The 22,008-nt window shown below is 36.9% G+C and overlaps 1 protein-coding gene across 1 annotated transcript in view; it reads right to left on the bottom strand.

The window, feature by feature from the left end:
• Adam10 (ADAM metallopeptidase domain 10) overlaps positions 1 to 22,008 on the bottom strand; it is a 110,813-nt gene that overhangs the window by 19,927 nt on the left and 68,878 nt on the right. Inside the window, exons 6-9 of the mRNA XM_059268205.1 lie at positions 21,057 to 21,209; positions 18,899 to 18,991; positions 15,341 to 15,524; positions 7,661 to 7,824 (exon numbers count right to left, since the gene is read on the bottom strand). Of these exons, the coding sequence (XP_059124188.1) occupies positions 7,661 to 7,824; positions 15,341 to 15,524; positions 18,899 to 18,991; positions 21,057 to 21,209 (594 nt within the window). The remainder of the gene's footprint in view (positions 1 to 7,660; positions 7,825 to 15,340; positions 15,525 to 18,898; positions 18,992 to 21,056; positions 21,210 to 22,008) is intronic.

Here is a 22,008-nt window from a genome sequence, read left to right as displayed (position 1 = left end):
CCAAAAGGATTCAGAGTGCAAATTAAGAGCAAAGTTTCACAAGTATACTACAACTTTAGTTAGAAAAGAAAACAAGAAAAACTACTTCCTAAGTTCCTAAGACACATCTGGTGGAACAGACTCTAATCCCTGCATTAAAGGGGCTGCGGCAGTGAGATCACAAGGTTGAGGTCAGCCTAGGCTACCCAGTGAGGACTTATCAAAGAAAAAGAAATAGAAGAAGAGGGTGGCAACAGAGAAAGAAAGGAGCAAATATTCATAGAAAATTTAGAAAAAGATTTAAGAATATATAAAAAATTAATTATAATCTACTGATCACAACTATTGACATTTTGGTATATTCCTTATGACTATATTTGGCTTTATCACATCTTAATTTAAACTTTGCATCCTGTTATGAGTATAACGATTATGTATGTCTCAGCATACCAGTGTAAGTTAAGCACTGAGGAGCCTAAGGTTTTTAAATGGTTGCAGAGCATTCCATGGTAGCAGTTAAAAGCACTTGCTGCTCTTGCAGAAGACCTGGGTTCAGTACCTACATGGTAGCTCACAACCATCTGTAAACTCCAGTTCCAAGAGTTCTGACACCTTTTGCTCTGTAGACTCAAAGCACCCATGTGTACAAAGACATATACATACATATATATGTATGTATGTATGTATGTGTGTGTGTGTGTGTGTGTGTGTGTGTATATATATATATACACAGACAACACATGTATACATATAAAAATATTTTTTTAAGAAAAGATTTCAAGGTAAGGTAGGTTGAAGCAGGAAATTCATCCCATTTGAAAGGTGAGAGAAGATGACACAGGATATATATGTTCTGTTGGCCGAAGTTTCTCTCCTACCTGCCTATTCCCAAATACCCAGCAGCCACTTCCCAAATAATTGACTCAGAGGCTTAATATTATTTACAAATGCTTGGCTGGTAGCTCAGGCTTATTACTAACTAGCTCTTACACTTAAATTAACCCATAATTCTTATCTATGTTTAGCCACATGGCTTGGTACATTTTCTCAGTGTGGCATTATCATCTTGATTCTTCTGCATCTGGCTGGTGACTCCTGACCCCATCCTACCTCTTCCCAGAATTCTCCTAGTCTGGTCACCCACCTATACTTCCTGCCTAGCTACTGGCCAATCAGTGTTTTATTAAAGCAATTTGAGTGACACATCTTTACAGTGTCATTTACAAGAACATTATCCCACAGCATTTCCCCTTTTTTGTCTAATTAAAAAGGAAGACTTTAATCTTAATACAGTAAAACAAAAACAGTTATTAAGTAAGAATTACAGTATCCAATCAATTAGGATTTGTGCTACACCTGGTGTCCAACTTTTGGGGCATGAAGTCACAAAAAAGCAACTTTCCTGTGGTTTTGCAGCTACTGGCACAGGCCAGAGCTCCACACAGCTAGACAGAGTCTCTACCCTGCCAGCTAAGTTTCTGTTGTAGCCTATATGCAGCAAACTCCATAGGTTTTGGACTCTAAAACCACAGGAGTTAGCCACTTTTGCACATTCCCCCATGCAGATGGCTGGCTCTTTGGCTACTTCTCTCCCAGTGGGTTGTGGGCTCTCTCTGGCTACTACCGCATTAGGTAGCTGCATTGAAACCCACTCGGGCTTCTACTGTTCTACACAGAAGCAGTCAGCCTCACATCTGAATCATCATTGTCAGCAAATTTGGTGAGACAATTGGGAATTCTTAAAGGGAAGAATTAGTTAAAAGGGAGGTATTTTTTTCCCCACATTAAAAAAATAGGAAACATTTTAGGTCTCTGTTTGATAATACTCTAGATGGTTTGAAAATGGAGCAATTAAAGAGAGGATAACTAATTTAGATGGGAATTACATAATGTCAACTATAAATATTATTTGATTATTTTTATTTTATCATTAAAAAAGTTGGTCAAGTGCCAAGATAAAAGTTTTAGAAAAATTTGTTAAAGCAGATCATAGAGATTTTCAGACCCAGACAGAGGAATTTAAAGGAGAACCAAGCCGGGCGGTGGTGGCGCACGCCTTTAATCCCAGCACTTGGGAGGCAGAGCCAGGCGGATCTCTGTGAGTTCGAGGCTAGCCTGGTCTACAGAGCGAGATCCAGGAAAGGCGCAAAGCTACACAGAGAAACCCTGTCTTGAAAAACCCAAAAAAAAAAATAAAAAAATAAAAAAAAATAAAGGAGAACCAATCTCAGCATTGTAATTATAAGGTTAGAGAGGAACAGCCTACGGCTTTCAAACAGCCAATCTTAATTTATCCAGTAACCTTATAGGAACTGCCAAATGACAGACATCCCCAAGGTTGTGTAAGAGCGATAGTCTCATATGGCATGCATTCACCTTTTTGTGAAGCAGATGTTAAACTCATGGTCAACTTGTAATAGAATTACCCCCTCAAAACTGAAGAGATTTGGTTACAACAGTCTTGGAGGCTGGTCCTCAATTACAATGGAGGACCTGGTGGAAAGATGAGGCTAAGACCATTGAACAAGAAGTAGGGCTAGAGGTATGGAGAGGGAGATTATGCTAATGCAGAAAGGCAATCTTTATATGATGACTACACCCTGGCTTTATGCCACGCAGCAGCTTTGACTGCTTGGGACAGAACTGAAGAAAAGAAAACTGAGTCATTTACTAAAGTTATGCAGGGCCCAAAAGAAACCTTCACTGATTTCTTACAAAGATTGTCTTCAGCAGTAAATAGAATGATACCAAATTCAGAAGCTAGACAAATAATTATTGAATCTCTGGCTTTTGAAAATAGCACCCTTAGAAGAATGGATCTGAGATACAATCAATATTGAATTTCATGACCATGATGATGCTTGGATAGGAGAGGTGATTTCCAGAGGTTTGAAGAAAAATCAAAATGTCAAATGTTTCAACTGCAGTAAAGAAGGTTACCTAAACAGGGACTATAAGCAGGGCATTTCTAGAAAAAACATTTTTGCTAAAAATAATCTCAACAGAATGCCCCTCCCTTCTGAATTATGCAGAAGATGTGGCAAAGACAGGCATTGGACTAATGAATGTAGATCAACAAGGGACAGACAAAGTAACCCTTTGCCATCGGAAAATGCCTGGGGGGGGGGGCCTCTCGCAGGCTCCCATGTCAAATTTGGTTGAGTCATTTCCTGTCATCATAGAGGAAACTCCTTCCCAGAGCAATTAAAGAACTTAATGTGATCTCTGAAGTCTCCAAAAAGATGATGGGGCCCCACAATGACAATTCTGTATGGACTATGATAACACCATTAAGCTGACAAACACCACCCAAAGATCAGCTTTGGACTGCAAACTGCTTAGGACAATCTCGAGGTAGCTAGCTGAGATGATGCAGCCTCATAGACTACTCTATCCAGGACTTGAGACAAGCCCTGCACTTTCCCATTATGCAGAGACTGGACAACAAATGATACTGCTATCTCTCCCAGGACTTGATAATTAACTCAATTTTTTCTTTTCAAGATCTCCTAAAGATGCTGTCGCCCCCAGACAGCAGGAAATAAATTTAAGAATATAATGCCCATAATCCCAAGAGGTGCGTGGGTGGTTTTTGGTCATCCAATGGGTTACGGATATTTGTCATTGTTTAGGGTGGTTGGTTATAGGTTGTATTGGTAATGGTTGGAGGAAAAAGCTGAACATAGGAGATTAGATTCAGGGTTCTTGTTTAAAAAAGAAAAAAAAAGAAAAAGAAAAAAGGGGGATACAGATATGATAGGATAAAAGGGTAAATTATTGAATCTACTCTGAAAAGAAAAGAGGATATAGACATGGTAAGATTAAAAAGGTATATTATTGAATCTACTTTTAAAAAGCAACTACTAGTTTTAAATATTTTACATTGGATTGGATTTTTGTATATTGTACACAAATTTTGTATACTGATACAAATTTGAGACTAATTTTGTTAGACTATACTGTACATACATTTTTAATCTTGTTCAGGATACTGTACCTATTAAACTCATTTAACAATTTAATGCAAATTTCTAGTCCTTGAAAGTTATTATTACAAACTAATTAGGATACAAAGAAATGCAAATGAGTAGTCAGTCATTACAATCAAACTTGTAGTCATGTTAGGTATGTTATCAAGGTCAAAGAGATATATTTTAGGTAGTTAGGTGGTCTTCAAACATTTCAGAGATCTACAAAATATGGCATTTAAGATGTTTTAATAACATAGGGTTTTTTTTGTTGTTATTTTTTTTTTTTTTAATGACAATGAGACATGTCTGCTCCTGGCAGCACCAATCTACTTCAAAGAAGATGAGAGACATGGAAGAAACTCCACATGGAGTTTACTTTCTTTGTGGCAAATGTTAGCCACTAGGCAAAAAAGTGCCCTTGCCTCGACTGCTGATAGTATGCTTTCCAATGGGACAAGCTGGACACAAAAGAAAAGACTGCCAAACTTTGCCAAGCCAAGGTAGGACAGCCCTTCAGAATATCATACTTCACAGAGAAGTCAGTCAGATATTCTAAGCCTGTAGGCTGAAGATGGATGTTCCAACATTACAGCGGAATCTTGGGTGACTGTCCAGGCAGCCAGCTGTTTCTGTCATTTCTCACATTTTTTGGAAGTCGCTTACATTTCCTGTTTACTCAGGTAATATTATTTCCTTCTTGAGTCTCTGAGGGAGTTGAAGACTAGATAGTTATAGTTTTCCTTGGTTTACCAGACTTAGAAAAGAAACTCACTAAAGAAGTGTAAAGTGTATAAGGTTGAGAGACATCAAAAGATAGTTTTAGATGCTAACGCAAGTTAGGATAGAAAGTGAATTACGTACAAGACTTTGGGCTCACCAAGATAGAATAGATAATAGAGTATTTTCTCTGAATTTGTCAAATGCAAATAGACTAGACATTGTTGATGTATTTATTGCCTGCATATGTTGTATATAGTTATTGTACTTATTGTATAGTTTTTCTTATATTAGTTATAACTTTCTTCTTTATTTTAGACAAAAAAGGGGAAATGTGGTGATATTTTGTGTATGCTCTAACAAATAAAGCTTGCCTGAAGATCAGAGGGCTAAGCCAGCTACTAGTTAGCCATAGAGGGCAGGCAGTGGTGGCACACACCTTTAATCCCAGCACTTGGGATCTTATGCCTTTGCTCCCAGTACTTGGAAGGCACATATGCTTCTAATCCCAGCACTAGGTAAGTTGAGACAGGAAGTGATATGGCTGGGCCGAGAAAGGAATATAAGGTGGGAGGAGACAGGAACTCAGTTCTTTCAGGCTGAGGATTTTGTAGAGGTAAGAACTAGTGGCTGGCTTTGCTCTCTGATCTTCAGGCAAGCTTTATTTGTTAGAGCACACACAAAATATCACCACAACTTTGAACTGAATTATAGCAAGGCCTAAATACAGGATGAGGAAACTTTACCAGCAGTATCATCACAAAGCAGAAGCAAAGTCAGAGAAGCATGATTATAGCTAGATTTGCACAAAGACCACTCTGGTAAAAGCAGAAATATATCAGACTTTTCATACTAAAAAGCAGGACCTTTCTCATTTGTGATTACAGCTTTCCATACAAAGCTTACAAAGCAGTTTACAAATGCACAATAAATATTTGGGATAATAAAAGTGAACATAAAGAATAATGTAAACCACCTGGAGAAAGTAACATTATGTGGCACAGAGACATAGCAGGAGCAAAGCAGACAGAAAGAGATTTCAGAGAAAGATGTCAAGGTGGACATGTTTGGGAGTTTATGGTTCCAGTTCATCTATAAATCACTCAATAAATATTTATTAAGCATCTACCAGGTATATGTATAGTAGAATTAACAACATGCACAAAGAAAGGGTGTGGTTACGCATGGTAATGTCATTAAAAGTAGTCAAGTAGTAGAGGGAAAGGTTAACAAAGCAGACAAGGAACGAGAAACAAATTATCTATTAAACAATTCATAAAATATACAATAATGTTAATTTACTAAATATAACTCATTGGCAGTCAGATAAAGATTAAGATGAGAAGTGCCATGAGTTTGAGGCCAGTCTGGTATACACAGAGAATTCCAGAACAGTCAGGTCTACACAGTCTCTAAAAACAAATAATAATAATAAATAAATAAAAATTTTAAAAAAAGCCAGGCCCTGGGACAGAGAAGAGAAAAGGTATTAGGAGGGTATGACAACATCTCTGGCAAGGCTTGCAATGGAGGGAGTTGTGAAGAAGGGGTGTTTCCTTGCACTTGAAATTGCAACTTTATCATCAGCATCAGCCCTCTGCTCATGTCTGATACTTCAAGAACTCCTCTGAAAATAACCTCTCAACTTCTGATGGAGACTTAGACAAGGAAAGTCTGAGACAATATATTTTACAAACTTGGAAAACTCAGAAGTGCCTTTTAAGATTTTAAACTACAAGTTCATGATATTTTTATTAGTGTATTTATTTTGGTGCTGGAAATTAAACCCTGGGCTTCATGTATGCTATACATATACTCTATATTGACCTACATCCTCAACACCAACAAATTATTCTTAAAATAATGAACAATTACATGTTTACAAATAATAAGGTCCCAGTAAGATGAATTTAGACAGTTATCAAGTGGAATTTTCCCAAACATGTACTTAATAAGCACCAGCAAAAGCACACAGAATCTTTCATTATTTTCTATTTCTGAGTTAAAGTGATGTTTCAGAGCACTTAAAAATCATCAGAATGCAACAAGTGTTGCAGGGTACCAAAGACAGCTCTTATAAGTGCAATAATCACATTGTAGTTATATATGAAACCTTTTTTTCTAAAGCATGTAAAGATGTTATAACTTAAACATCTTAGCAAAGAAAAAGAAAGGAATACAAAAAGTAGACAAGGCAAAACCTTGATAATTACTAACTGATTCAGGGGTCAGTAAATGAGCCCATATTACATATAAGCTGCTATTACATAGCCTAAGCTAAGAAAGGCTTTCCAAATTTGAAGAATTGAAAAAACAAAGAACATGGAACATAAGACAAAATGTTACCCTCAAAGCCTAACAAAAATGTCAAGTAGGCCCTTTGGGAAAAGCTTTCCTATTCCTGTTCTGCATGATGGGAACATGGCCTGTTATGCTATTTCTTCTTCTGTATATCAGGAATTTATCACAAGAAAATGTAAAGTATCAATCTATTTCCACAACAGAAAAATATGCTCAAGTAAATCACAATATTGCTATAACAGAAACAAAGCTAAAAGGCCATCATACAATTTACTAGACTAATAAAAGGAGACTCATTCAAAAGAAATTTTGAGTGTAATAAGTGTTGGTGACTGTTTCAGAACCAGCAAATATAGATAGACAACCTTCTGTCTGAATAAGCCAGACTAAGCCATGCATGGTTGGTGCATGCCTATGTTCACAGAACTTGGGAAGTAGGGACAGGAGGATCAGGAATTCAAGACTGCTTAGGCGACATGAGGTAGCTATCTCAAAGCTGCCCTCCCACAAAGGAGCCAGATAAAATTCTGTGCTTTCACAGAATTATTTTCAGTATGGTCAATTTCATCACTATGCTCTGGCATATTAACACTAAACATTCATATGTACATTACTTGTACCACAAAATATCACTGGAGACAAAATTCAGGCTAATCACTTTTTAAATTTTTTAATAAATAGGCAGTACTTACTGGAGATCCAAAGTTATGTCCAACTTCATGAGCAAAAGTAATATGAGAGACTTTGGGAGGCACATGAGAGCCATAGTTCTGAACAGTAATAATGCCAGTGTTCAATGACTTCTTCTTGCCATCTGAATACAATTTGCTTTTCTCACATATTCCTCCAGAGCTTCCTAATTCAGATTTTTAAAAAGTAATAAAGTAAAATAAAAAGACTAAATTAGTTATCCATTCCTCTGCAAAAAAACAGGTAAAAAGTAAACGAAATCATTATAGAGTTGAAACATTTATATTTTTCAATTTAAAATACAACTGGTACTTAAATGACTCAAATACTCCAAAGTTCTTGCAGTCCAAGATTTAAAAAAAAATAATTTAAAATAAAATGTTAATAGTCCCTGCAAAGAAACCCTAGGATTGTGTACAATCCTTACATGTTTTTCAGCATCAAAAAGTCCTCAATATTTTGCTGCCATTAACATAGAAAAAATTTCTACTTCCTTTAAATTTGAGTAAGTCCACATTTATACTGAATCAAAGCTTATACCCCTTCATCTTTTAAAAGGAAAACTTATAAATTAAATAAAAGTTAAAATATCCTTAAGTACATTCTACAAAAGCCAATTCTACAAACAGTGATGAGCATTCAGCAGGGGATGGCAGTCCTCCGATGCAATGCTTCCGTCATGCATTCTTTTGGTGAAACACCAACCAAGTGACGTGGATTTAAGAAGAGATGAAAGAAAGAAGGGTGGAGAGAAGGTGGGAAGAAAGGAAAGGCAGAAAAGTAAATATGGAAGAATATGAGTATCTGGTTTGCTAGAAGTTTACTGTACTAGTCACACAACTCTTTCTTCAGCAGCTGTGAAACTTAAAAAAAACAAACAAACCAACCTGAATTGTGATTTTGCAATGTGCCCTGAATTCATTTTCAAATTTTAAAAGAAATTACTTAGAGTAAGCACAGTAACTTACTTTGTACCTTGTCTTTTCATTAACAAGAACTTTGGAGTTCAAGATCAAAATGACAGTGCTTCCACAACCAAAGAAATTTACAAGAAATAAAAGAGAAAATAAATTAGAAAAATCAACCTAGCTGGTCCTTTGCCATCCTCTTCATCTCAGACTCCCACATGCAGTTATAGGCATATGTCACCAAGCTTATTCTTTCTTTTAATTAATTTTATAAACATTTTTAAGGAGAAATTCTTCAGTCTACGCTCACATTTAAAAGAATGTAGCTCAGTGGCAGAGTACTTGTCTCAGGTGCCAAGGTCCTGGATTTGGTCCTTAGCATCACAAAAATTTACTATTTAAATAAAGAGCTTTTCCTATTTAGTATTATTTTTAAAGATTAATTTTAATTTTATATATGTGGGGGGGTGGGTAGGTATGTGCATGTGTGTGGGTACTCACAGACGCCAAAAGAGGGTACCAAATCCCCTAGCGTTAGAATTAAAAGGTGGTTGTTAGCCACCTGATTTGGGTGATGGGAACTGAACGAGTCCTTTTCAAGAGTAGTAAATATTCTTAACACTGAGCCATCTGTACATTCTCTGTCTGTCTCTTTCTCTCTCATTTGGTATTTTAAAAGACAAAATCAAATGGATTAAGATATTCAGATAATCAAATTATTTCACTTCAGAGTCAACACACTAGAATACAACCATTCTACTAAACCATTTAAAAAGTCTAATGTTTTAAATTCCTGAAAAAAACTTTAATAGAAGACAACTGGAAATAGAATTGCAAGAATGGCATGATTACAGCCAAGAATACTAGAGCATGCCTGTAATCTTTGCATTCAAGAAACTGAAGCAAGAGAATCTTAAATTCACAACTAGCCTATTAAGTAAAGACCTTGTTTGTCCCCATACCCTAATAACAACAACAACAAAAACAAGCTATTGCTTTATTCCTATTAAACATATGGCAACAAACATAAATCTGGAAAACTGTTATGATTTAGCAAGCTGAAATCATAATGCAACTTCATGGAAAGGGAAGGTGAGGACTAAGTCAAGTGCAGAGTTAGCCCACAAAGCGCTGACAGCCTTCATGATGGTCTCTACACACACCCTTCCCTGTACAGAAAACAGAGAAAACAGGGAGCGATTTATGAATATTTGATCTTTTCTGTTCTTTTTCTGAAGGTTGCATCATTCCAGGAACTAGGAAATTAAACCTATGAGTAAGTACTCTGGAAGAATTATACACCGCACATTAACTTTGAGCAAGTAGTAAATTAATATCCTGCCTCGGTGAAGACTTGTCATGTGAAACTAGTACAAAGTAACTCCTGTCAAATTTGAACCAGGCACAGAAGCCTCCATACTGCACAACAGTTAAAAGAAAAAGAGTACATAGGCACATTTTTAATAACTCTAACATGTTTCTGTAGTTTTCAGGACTAACTAACTTAAGGCAACATACATACAAGTGATCTTGAGATCTTTGAGAACATTCTTCTTAAATATAGTCCCTATGATTTATATATTGCTTAATCTCCTAAATAACTGCTCCAAGTCTTGAGTTTAATATAGTTATAGACTAATAGCATACATTGAACAACTCAGATCATACAGGAAAAAATAAGATACTAAATTGTATTTTATAAATTATGGCATTTAAATACTGCAACTAGTTTTGACATGCCAGAAGGTCAATTAGAGACACATCTCACTTAGTTGACTGTAACTCAAGCTCAGTAACTGCTTTTACACATTTTGCTGCAGAGTCATCAGAGAGAAATAAAACGTGAATAAAATGAGAAGAGTGAAATGTTTTTACTCAAATCAAAAGCAGTAAGTAACCTGAGCGAGCTACAGCCATGTTCACTTAATGATAACACTGAGACAGGTTAACACAGGAAAGAACAAGCCAGAGAAATATATTTCAGAGGTGTATTAAAGAGGTTCAGCAAATGAAATGCAATAGAATGAAGGTGATAGCTATCTAACTTAAAGACTTTACTTGTAATCCTAGCACTAATTCTTGGGAACCTGCAACAAGGTCCCAAGTTCAACATAAATTCAAGTTAAGCCTGTGTACAGTGAGCCCTCCATCTCAAGATAGCATTTATTTTGTTACAAAACCATTGTATCAAATGGTAACAGGTTATCTGTTTAACCCTGAAGAAAACTATAGAGTAATCTTTCCTGAGTTTTGGACTGACTTTCTTCCCTGGTGCCGTAGATCAAACTCTAGGCCTTACACATGCTAAGCCAGTACTCTGCCACTGAGCCACTCCCCCTGTATATCTCTGTTTGAGAACCAGGCCCCTTTCTGATGGTTCCACTATGGCAAGGCATAGTTTTAAGTGTGAATCTCCAAGTCAACTCAGTTCACCGGGAAGATACTGCTTTTGTTTTTGTTTTATCAAAGACACCTAAAGCAGCACTCTACTGCAAGAAAGCCTTAAGTAAGAGGTAGAGTACATGATGTCCTGGTTCCAGCACAAAAGAAAAAGAAGAGATTATTTGAAAAACAACAAAAGACATAAAGACAAGAAACTTACTATTAATATATTTCAACCCTCATTTTCCTACATCAACTGTGTCAGCCAAGAGGCCTACAGCTCACAGGCCTACAGCATACATACTCTGTGATAATTAACCATAACGTAACATCTTCTCTACTACCATGTTTTTGACTAGTGAAATTACTTCAGAATTTAATAAATTAAATTTAGGGCAACTAAACAACAGGATAAGAATTAGGCGGTGGTGGCGCACGTCTTTAATCCCAGCACTTGGGAGGCAGAGGCAGGTGGATCTCAGTGAGTTCGAGGCCAGCCTGGTCTCCAAAGCGAGTTCCAGGAAAGGAGCAAAGCTACACTGAGAAACCCTGTCTCGAAAAACAAACAAACAAAAAAAAAAAAAAAAAAAAAAGAATTAACAAAGATTACCTAGACCAAATAATGAAAGATTAAGAAATACTAACAGACTATAAACTCAGTAAGTCAGCTATGAAGCATTATCAAAGAAAAAGGTAACAACAAACACAATTAAGACATAAGCAAAAAGATGGAGTCTCAAAGGAAGGAGAGAAAATAAATTATAATATAAATTAATCTGATGCAAAGTAATTTACTGGACTGTATATATAAAAAGAAAGAAAAAAAAAAAAGTAGGCAAGAGCCCAGGGCTCTTAGTGCCTCTGTTATTCCCACAGAGCCTCAACAATTACTCTACATGATAATGCTGAAGCATAACAGAGTTCCTGTGTCCAGCTTCCTCTCTTAAGAAAGAAGAAAATGCAGGCAGTAAAATGTAACCTCTACTGGGAAGCAGGAACCATTATCCCGGGATAATCAAGTAGATTATATATGCAACATTCCTTGTAAAATCAAGTGCATATCAAATTCAAAATTAGTTCAGTTAAGAGGACAAAGTTGCTGGTGTTATTTCAAGGCAGGAACCCTGTATTAAGATAACTGAGACAAAAGAGGAAAGACTCCTTCCTTCCCTCACTCTGGCCTCTAATCTCTGCCTATCCTCTCTCTAAGAGCTTTTGGGAAAAGCCTTCTAAGACCCAGAGCTGGGGATTTAATAGTCAAGTTACAGAGTATTTTAGACCTGAAATAAAGGGGAAAGGTTATTAACCCAGAAGGAAAAAGAGCAGAAAAGGGAGGGAAAAAAAGTCATATTTTCCATTCTGACTACTCAATCTCCTATCATTACTCACGATAGGCCAAGGTAGAGTCCTGCTTCACCCACACAAAGAACCTAACAATAAAAACACTCTACCCAGTGTCATGTCAGCAAAATGAGTAGTAAACAAAGTAATGGTCCAAATATCCCGAAATCTAGACATAAATACTAAGTGTCCCTAAGCCCCCACACTCTATCTAATCATAAGAAAATCATCTGACATCAGTATAGGACATCCTACAACCCAGCCAAACAGCACTCTTTAAAACCATTGCGGGGTGTGTGTGTGTGTGTGTGTGTGTGTGTGTGTGTGTGTGTGTGTGTGTGTGTGTAGGGCTCGCCATAACATCAGCTTCATTTTTCTGTAACTCTAAAAACTGTTCTAAAGAAACAATAAAGCTTTTTTAAAAGGAAATTAAGCAGTTATGTACGTAAAAGGCAGGAAGGTATCTAAAGATTTCAAGAAAGTTGGTCAAGCTCCTGTAGTATCCACCTACCCCGCCATTCCTTTTTTAAAAAAAAAATAAATTTATTCATTTATTTTATATCCTGACTGCAGTTTCCCCTCCCTCCTCTCCTCTCCCGCCCCTCATTCCTTTCTTTTGGAGACAAGGTCTTACTAGGTAGTGAAGGCTGGCCTTGAACTCATGATTCCACCAGGATTACAGGCATTTTTTTTAATGAACCACAGTCTGTAAATGAAAATGTGAAATGGTAGCAGGTTCCCAATCTGAAATAATCTTGTTTGCTCTGGAGGTATTTGGTGAGTAAGCTTTAGAGACAAAAATCTCACACTTAGTGTGCAGCAGTGTTATCTGGAAGGCTTGTCCAAACAAGGACTGCTGAAACTAATACTAAGGGTTCCTGACTCAAAGGACCACAGGTGGAGCTTGTGAACCACAACATTCCTTCCCAGGTCTCAGGTGATACAAGCATGGCTAGCTATGGTTCACAGGATGAGAACCATTTCTCACCTGAGACTATCTAGAAAATATGCAAAGAAAATCCAAATAAACACCCAAGCTTTTATAATACTTACTAATTAATAGGAAAAGGGAAATCATTAATTTTGTGAAAAAAATTTTCAGCTATTTGAAGGGAAAAGAGAATAGAATTTATAAAATCTGAAACATCCTGGGAGAGAAAGAGCTGAACAACTTGTCACAGTGCAAGGAACATGAAAAGAAGACGACCATAGACAAAGACTAAAACAATACTACAGGAGGACAAGCAATCTGTGACATAAATCTGTACCTTAGTGATACATGAATCCAGTGTATTTTACAACATGAGAAAAAAAAGCACCGAAAATACAAATAAGGGTATTATTGTTGGCTGCCTTAGAAAGAGCAAGAAACGTAAAATAAAACACACTACTTAATATGAAATGTAAAAAATAAATCATAGAATAAACTAAAGAAGAGAAAGATGTGCTTTATACCAGGTAAAGAAAACTCAATTTTTTTTTGAGGGGGTGGGGAGTTGAGACAGGGTTTCACTGTGTGACCCTGGCTGTCCTGGAACTCACTCTGTAGACCAGGCTGGCCTCGAACTCACAGAGATCCGCCTGCCTCTGCCACTTTAATCTGAGTGCTGGGATTAAAGGTGTGCGCCACCAACGCCCCACAGAAAAATCAGTTTTTAAATAGAAATGAGGCATCAAAAGCAGAAATCAGCTGGGTGGTGGTGGTACATGCCTTTAATCCCAGAACTCGTGAGGCAGAGGCAGGCAAATCTCTGTGAGTTCAAGACTAGCATGGTCTACAGAGTGAGTTCTAAGACAGCCAGGGTCACACGGTGAAACCCTATCTCAAAAAACAAACCAAAAAAAAAAAAAAAAAAAAAAAAGGAGAAATCACTGTTTATGGCTTTAAAGTTTACAAACAACTCAGACTCCATACATCCAAACTCATATCCAAAGAATCTGAGGACCTTTCTACCCATCTTTCAGCGAGTAAATCTGAATTTGTCAACAGCTCCCTCAAACCCACTGTAATGGGATGGGGACTACTCATCTCAAGCGTCTCAATGATGGACCCCATCTCCATAGTGATCATGGATGATACCAACAGAGCCCGTATGTGGCACATGGCTTGCTGCCTAGCCTGCCTTTCAGGCAGCACATCTCTGCTGTAAAAATAAAGACCAGAGGAAATCAGATATGTTTTCTTTCTATCTGCTGCTTCTGACCAGAGTTTTTCTGTTCTTTCTCTCACTGCAGAACAGAAAAGACTGTACGTTTTTTTGTTTTGTTTTGTTTTCGTTTTGTTTGTTTGTTTTTTGTTTTGTTTCTCCTTTCCACAAAGTAAAAGCATAGTTTTGCCCTTTTGACTTTCTGGCCCTATTCCAAGAAGCAGGGGAATTTAGTAGCATTTAGCTTTTGTGGGAAAATGTAGGTTTCCCTTTTAGAGTGTCACAAGTACTACTTCTTCCCACAAAATTGTGTCAGCTTCTAGAAATCCCAAAATCGGGGTACTTCCCATATTCCTCTTTTCTTTTTAAATTTTTACTTACTTACTTATTTATTTATTTATTTATTTATTTATTTACTTAGTTAGTTGAGACAGGGTCTCCCTATGCAGTATAGGATGGCTTTGAACTTACCTTCCCAAACCTTCTGATTCAGCCTGAGAGCTGAGATTACATGTGTGTACACCACAAGGTCAACTCATACATTTTTTTTTTTCAAATAAAAAGCTGCTTCATCTATTCCACCATTTGCATTGTTGTGCATCTGGTCTTTTTTTTTTTTTTTTTTGAGACAGGGTTTCTCTGTGTAGTTTTGGTGCCTGTCCTGGATCTCACTCTGTAGACCATGCTGGCCTCGAACTCAACAGAGATCCACCTGGCTCTGCCTCCCGAGTGCGGGGGATTAAAGGCGTGCGCCACTGCTGCCCAGCTGTGCATCTGGTCTTAACTCAGGTTATATGAATTAAAGTCCTGTATAGGCACTGTTCTCTCCTACACTTAGTAAAACCTAATCTTCCCCCAAAGTTGCTTTTCCTTCCGAGTATTAAGACATTATCACACAATCTACCTGAAGGTGCTCCAACCCATGCCAGACCAAGAACACCATCATCAAAATCCCGGTCTGTGAAGACATAGGCCAAGCAGTAGTCATCATGATTCTGCTCAGAATTCAACTCCAGGAACTTCTCCACACCAATATTTGGGAAACGGAAAGGATTTGTAGGGTCCTTTTCATCAGAGGTGGTATTGATCTAAAATCCAAAACAGTAATTTAAATAAGTAATTACTATTGGCTGTTTCCTACCCACCTCCTCCCACATAGACCTGGACAACACTTGTGGGTTCTAGAGAACTGTACACAGTCCTGAACTGGCCACAGAAACCATAAACACACAAATGAAAAGAACAAAAGGAAAGCAGGGCAGGGAAAGTGAAATTGAAGATGTTAAATTTTCCAGCAAGGATCTGCCAGATTCCTAAACAGAAGCCATAGAGAAGAGACACTGTACCTAAGTTCTAGTAAAGGAAGTATGGTTTCTCAAACTCAACTGTCTCAGCAGGTCTTGTTTATGGGAGCTCTACAAATGCGGACAAGTATAAAGATACAAAAACCTCATCACCAGCTAATAACTAGAACATGAAATAAGTATGGAGTCCAAGACAAAGTTTGCCAGATTTTCCTGGTTCTTCTTGCACGTGAGTTAAACCCAACTAACTTCTTGATTCATTGTTTTCTTGGATATACGTAAGAATTTTGAATTCTACTTTCAACTTCTCTTACTGTTTTAAACTGTTCCTGCAAATCTTTTTTTTTTTTTTTTTTTTTTTTTTTTTTTTTTTTTTGGTTTTTTTTTTGGTTTTTCAAGACAGGGTTTCTCTGTGTAGCTTTGCGCCTTTCCTGGAACTCACTTGGTAGTCCAGGCTGGCCTCGAACTCACAGAGATCCGCCTGGCTCTGCCTCCCGAGTGCTGGGATTAAAGGCGTGCGCCACCACCGCCCGGCTCCTGCAAATCTTTTATCTAATGCTCAGCTACTGCTCTCCTCCACAGTCCCTCCTTCCTAATCTGAAGAACAATGAACACCAAACTTTTACTAAACAACACTTTCAAGTATCAACCTTGCTTCTTCCACCGATGCCCGCTATCCTCTTGCATCCTAGAGCAGTTCGCTTTCCTAGGAAATCACACCACAAACTGGGTAATAGATCTTAGAAAAGATCTATATGAAAGTAAATGTTTTTCTAGAAGGCAAACTCACATCAGACTGAAAGGCTAGCTATAACTGATACAGTGAGAATTACAGTTTCTTAGGATCTACACCCTCCAGAAACCAAGAGGCTCAGAGGCAGGATTAAATGCCACTGTGAACAATGATCTAAGGACACACTTCAGAACTTCAGGATTAAATGCCACTGTGAACAATGATCTAAGGACACACTTCAGAGCTTCCGGTTTAAGTATCAATTAACTGTACACAGTTAGTTGTAGTCATTTAATACAAAACTATGCAAAATCAGGTAAGTATATATTATAACAACCCATGCATGAAGGCATAAAAATGCCTTTATCCACTTCATATAGAAATAATTTTTTGACATTTGTTATACTAGCTATAACTAAAAACTGCATCTAAATTTTAGTCAGCTATATTAAAAATAGGTAGTTAATATTTAAGTACTGATTTAAACTAAAATGATAATCTCAGTTATGATCTTCCAAGCTGCCATATTCTTACTGATACAATCATTTTACTAAACTCTACCTTTCCCCCAAAGTTGTTAGATATTCACTATTTTCTATTATGTTACATTTTATTACTTTGCCAGTAAAACCAATGCTCAAACTATTTTCCACATTTACTTGCACATTTAAGGATTTCTAGTGATTATAAGTGACTCATATAATATAAACCATATTGCACCTTGAGATAAACCAATGCAAAATCTACTTACACTACCTTTGAAAGTAAGGAATACCTTCAGCTGTTTTTAGATAAACTATATATGTACTAAAAATGTCTAGTATATATAGTTATCAAATCATTTTAAGAAAAATATAAAAATATAAAGAAACCTTACGGTAAAAATTTTTATAAGAGGGTAAATTTTTTAAAACCCAGGCATATCCATTTAAAAATTAGAATCTTAAAAGATATGCACACATATTTAAGAAATTCAGAAAATTCTTTACTTAGCCTAATTTATCAGTGATTCAATATTTATCTGCATATAAACTGGAACAGTAATTTTCCCAAGCAATAAAATACAACAATAGAAAACAATGAATATCTGACAACTTTTGGGGAAAGTTTAGTAAAATTACTGGTACTCTGAAGATAATGTGTGTATCAGTGAAGAATATGGCAGCTTGTAGGACTGTAACTGAGATTATCATTTTAGTTAAAATCAGTAACACTTAAATATTAACTACCCATTTTTAATATACCTAATATTTAGATTCAATTTTAGCTATCACCAGTACAACAGAAATGACAAGAAATTACATTCAGTACCCTGTGGTTCTGTACAATAGGTTCTGAGAGTTACAAATGATGTTACCACAGAAGAGGATTCCATAGCCAAATTTAGAGGAACAGTTTTATTTCTTAGAAGACTTCTCAAAACCTGACACATGACATTGTAAGCTGTTTCAAGATTATAAGTGTTTCTCCAACTTCTAATTTTATTTAAACACTGTATTTATTTTTCCTCTGTCCTAGAATAAACAAAAGGGACACACCCAAAACAACCATGCACAAGGCAAACCTTAAAAAAACTAGTAATAAAAAAGGGGGGAGTTCGAACCATGTTTATCAGACCAAAGCAGCACTGTTACCTCTATTGCAGTATAGATTAAGGCCTTGCAGATTTGAGTCTTGCAGTGGTATGTGTATATGTGCATGTGGAGGTCAGAGGTTGACACTGGGAGTCTTCCTCTAATGCTCTCCACTTCATTTTTGAGACACAGTTGCTCCCTGAACCTGGGGCTCATCAAATCGACTAGCCAATGAGCAATTCAGGGATCAGCTTATCTCTGTTCTCCCAGTACTGAAGTTATGAATACATGGGGCCACAACTGGCTTTTATATGGGTTGAGGATCCAAACTCAGGTTCTTTATGGCAGGAACTTTATCAACTGAACAATCTCCCCAGACTCCTAGATTTGTTTCTTAAATCATAAACTCTGTGTGTGTGTGTGTGTGTGTGTGTGTGTGTGTGTGTGTAAGAGAAGCAACAAGAGTAGATATGGTAGATATGATTTAAATTATGTTTACTATGTTATTTCATGTATAAAGATCAAGTAAAAAGCAAGTATTTTCTTTCTTTGTAAACTTGATCCTTACTATTTTTTTTAATTTTAAGATTTATTTTTATTTTATGTGTGTTTATGTGTGTTTTGCCTTCATGTATGTAAATGCATCACGTGCATGTAGGTAGGTGCCCATGGAGGCCAGAAAAAGGTATTGGATTCTCTGGATCCAGAGTTATAGACAGTTTTTGAGCTGCCATGTGGGTGCTGGGAACCAAACCTAGGTCCTCTGAAAGAGCATGAGTGCTTTAAACTGTTGAGCCCATCTTTCCAGCACCCGTATTACTTTTTAAAATGTCTTTACTGGAGTTCCTTACTCTTATGCGTTTCACCATGAAACTGATGTTACGGATTCCGGAGAAGTCTGTAGTCTGGTAAATTGTATCAATTGCTTTAACATGACTGGATATCTAGTAATTAAAAAAGAAGACAAAACATTTTAGAGGCATTGTTAAATTATGAAAAAGATTATTAATTTTTCCTTGTAACACCAAGAACTATGCTACACATTTAAATTTTAGAATGTGTATACTATGTGTTGAACAGAATGGAAAAGATGAGTGAGCTAGGGCAGAGTGGATATTCTGTTTTTCCCAGGCTCTGGCCAATCAACCAACCAATGAATCAATCAGTTAAGTGCACCCCCTACTTCAGTCCTATTAAAAACTGCTTCATCAATCCAGCTTGCAGAGTCCCATGTCCCTCCTTTTTACTCACCTTAATGCCTGGAATGTCTTTATTTGTCCTTAAAATTCAAATACTTTCTACAAGAATCTAACATTATCAGGACATGCATTCCTTTCTCAACAACAGTCCTTCTGTTGCTGCACTGGCACAAATTCCAAAAGATTTGTTGATTACTTTCTATGTACTAGCACTGTTTCAGGGGCTGGGGATTAACTGGTAAGGAAATAGAGAAGGTCCCTATAAGTTAATAAAGGTTTACTATAGTGAGGTATATAGGAGGGAGATAATCTGAATATAAAAAGGGTATTACATCTACTTAAATTCTAAAAGGAAATAAATTTAATGAAAGATCTCAAGAGGTGTCTGTTTACTTAACTGACTCCCACCTAAGCACTGGCTCTGACCACTCTGCACACAACCTTCCAACTCATCTACAAAATAGCACCCTGGCTACCACTTAAGTGAAAATATGTATACATACTTCCAAAATGTGTTGGGAAGGCACAGAAGATGATCAAAAAGTAGCATTAATGAAAACATTTCAAAAGCAGTCTATACCAATAAACACTCTAAGGAACAGGAAGGCAGGACTAAAGGGTCCATCCTAAACTCACATGCCTGGCCTCAGTGCTCTCAAGGCCTAATCCAGTTTTCTCATTATTCCTGTTCCACTCTCATCTGTAGGGATTCAGATAGTTCTCCAGGCATGATTACATATGCTTTAAAGGAGTTCCTCCCTCTTTACCTTTGAGTTTCCCTTCTCTAGCCATTTCTACTTCCTCAAATGGTGACTCCTCCTTAAAGGGTCCCTTTTCTTCATGACTGTAATCCTTAGTGAGTGTTCAAGAGCACTTTCTCTTCAAAAAATACAGTGCACATTTAAGAATACCCTCTCGGCTTACACTGTCTCTCTACAGAGCTGTCCCCTGCCCTTTGAATGTTCTCATTGCTCCCCATTTTTCCACTATCCTCCAACTACAGCTTACTGTATTCTTCTATTTTTCAGACTTCTTAAACTTTCACTGTCTATTCCCACCACCAAAATGCAATCACCAGCTATACCACAGCACCCCATCTTCTCTGTCTCAAATCCTGTGAGTCAAAAATAAATTTAACAAACTTTCTCTAGGTATCTTCAACATAAAAAGACATTTTAAAGGGTACCCTCAAACATTTCTATTTTCATAAGGATTAATAGACATTACCATAGGTAGTGTGGTAGAGCAAACCTGTAATTCCAGCACACTTAGGAGCTGAAACAGGAGGATTACCATGACTTCAAGGACAGCCTCAGCACAAACTGAATTCAAGCCACCCTGGGCCAGAAAGTAAGACTTGTTCTCATGGGGAAAGGCAGGGAAAAACTATAGATAATAATTTTACTTGGAAAATGCTAAGTAAGTACAATGAGACACAAAACAGAAATTATACATTTCTTATTGGAAAAATTCCTATTCTCTCTTTCAAATTCAAAATGAAGATGGAATTGTTTTCAAAGGTAAGTTTCGTACTTTTGTCTACCATGCATGAGGCCAGCCCCAAGTCCAAAACACTTTCCTATCAAAACAAATAATAACAAAAGCCTAAGTTCAGTGTCGTCAGCAACTTTAGGAAATTATTCCCTTTATCTCTCTTCTGATCAGCAATCCAAAATCTAAAATGGTCTTTCCATGTCCTCTGCACTTAGTTTACAGATTCCCCATGGCACAAGTGAAACTGTATACTTTCTTTCGCTTTTATATAAGAAAACAGTAGGAGAACTCATAACATGGTGAGTAACTTAAGTACCTGGGCAATAACAGCTTCTCGTGTTCCATAGTATTTAAAGAACAGGTGATCTGTCTGGATATAGAGCTGACAAGTGTTTCTTTCAGCCAGAGTTGTGCGCTTTTTCCTCAGGAGCTCGGGACCAATACTAGCAGCATGCTCTTCTTGACGTGCCTGTATGTCAAAGAATCACTTCTGGTAAGTAGCTCGTTTCACAATTATAGATTTTTATAGTTTAGAACACATATGTTGGACAATTTCATATCATGTGACTATGTAATACTGCAAGTACTTCTAAAGCCATTAGTATAACAGGGGCCACTAGAAGTTAGCAAGAAAGGCAGGAATGTGAGGGCTAGCTAGTGGACACCAAAACCTAGAAGAGGAGGAGTGCCATGCTCTGGTATTGTATGGCTAAGTAGGGCAACTCTGCTCTACTGCAGCTAATGACAAACTCCCAAATAAAAGAGATTGAGAATTCCTAACACACACAAAAAGTAGTAAAACCCAAGGAGATGGAAATAATGAGGACTCTGATCATCACACACACACACACCCAATAAATATGTACAAATATGTCACTTACATTTTGTAATATTTAGAAATTATGCATAAATATCACTTTTGTCCATAATAGTCTCCACATAGATAACTTACTATTCATGCAATTCCTTCATTTTTAAACATTTTCAAAGTGTATTTAAATATATATTCATTTAAATGTAAAGTAAGTCAATAGTCATACATAGTACTTTAATATCTTCTTCAGTTCCCATCTGCAACCCAGTCCTACCAAACTCCTAAATACCTAAGGAGTCTAGACATTTTCTATGGCTCTGACACTCCAGCTAAAGCTACTTACCATCTCTGGACTTTTAACTGGTTTTCAGACTATAATCTTTGCAAAAAAAGAAAATGTACTTATTCATCTGCATACTATATTTCAATGAGTTTCTATTACTCTAAGGATAAA

This window comes from Peromyscus eremicus, chromosome 7 (assembly GCF_949786415.1).
Source record: "Peromyscus eremicus chromosome 7, PerEre_H2_v1, whole genome shotgun sequence".
In the NCBI taxonomy this organism is placed as follows: domain Eukaryota; kingdom Metazoa; phylum Chordata; class Mammalia; order Rodentia; family Cricetidae; genus Peromyscus; species Peromyscus eremicus.
The sequence above is the reverse complement of the archived record's forward strand: the minus strand, read 5'-3'. Positions and strand labels throughout refer to the sequence as shown.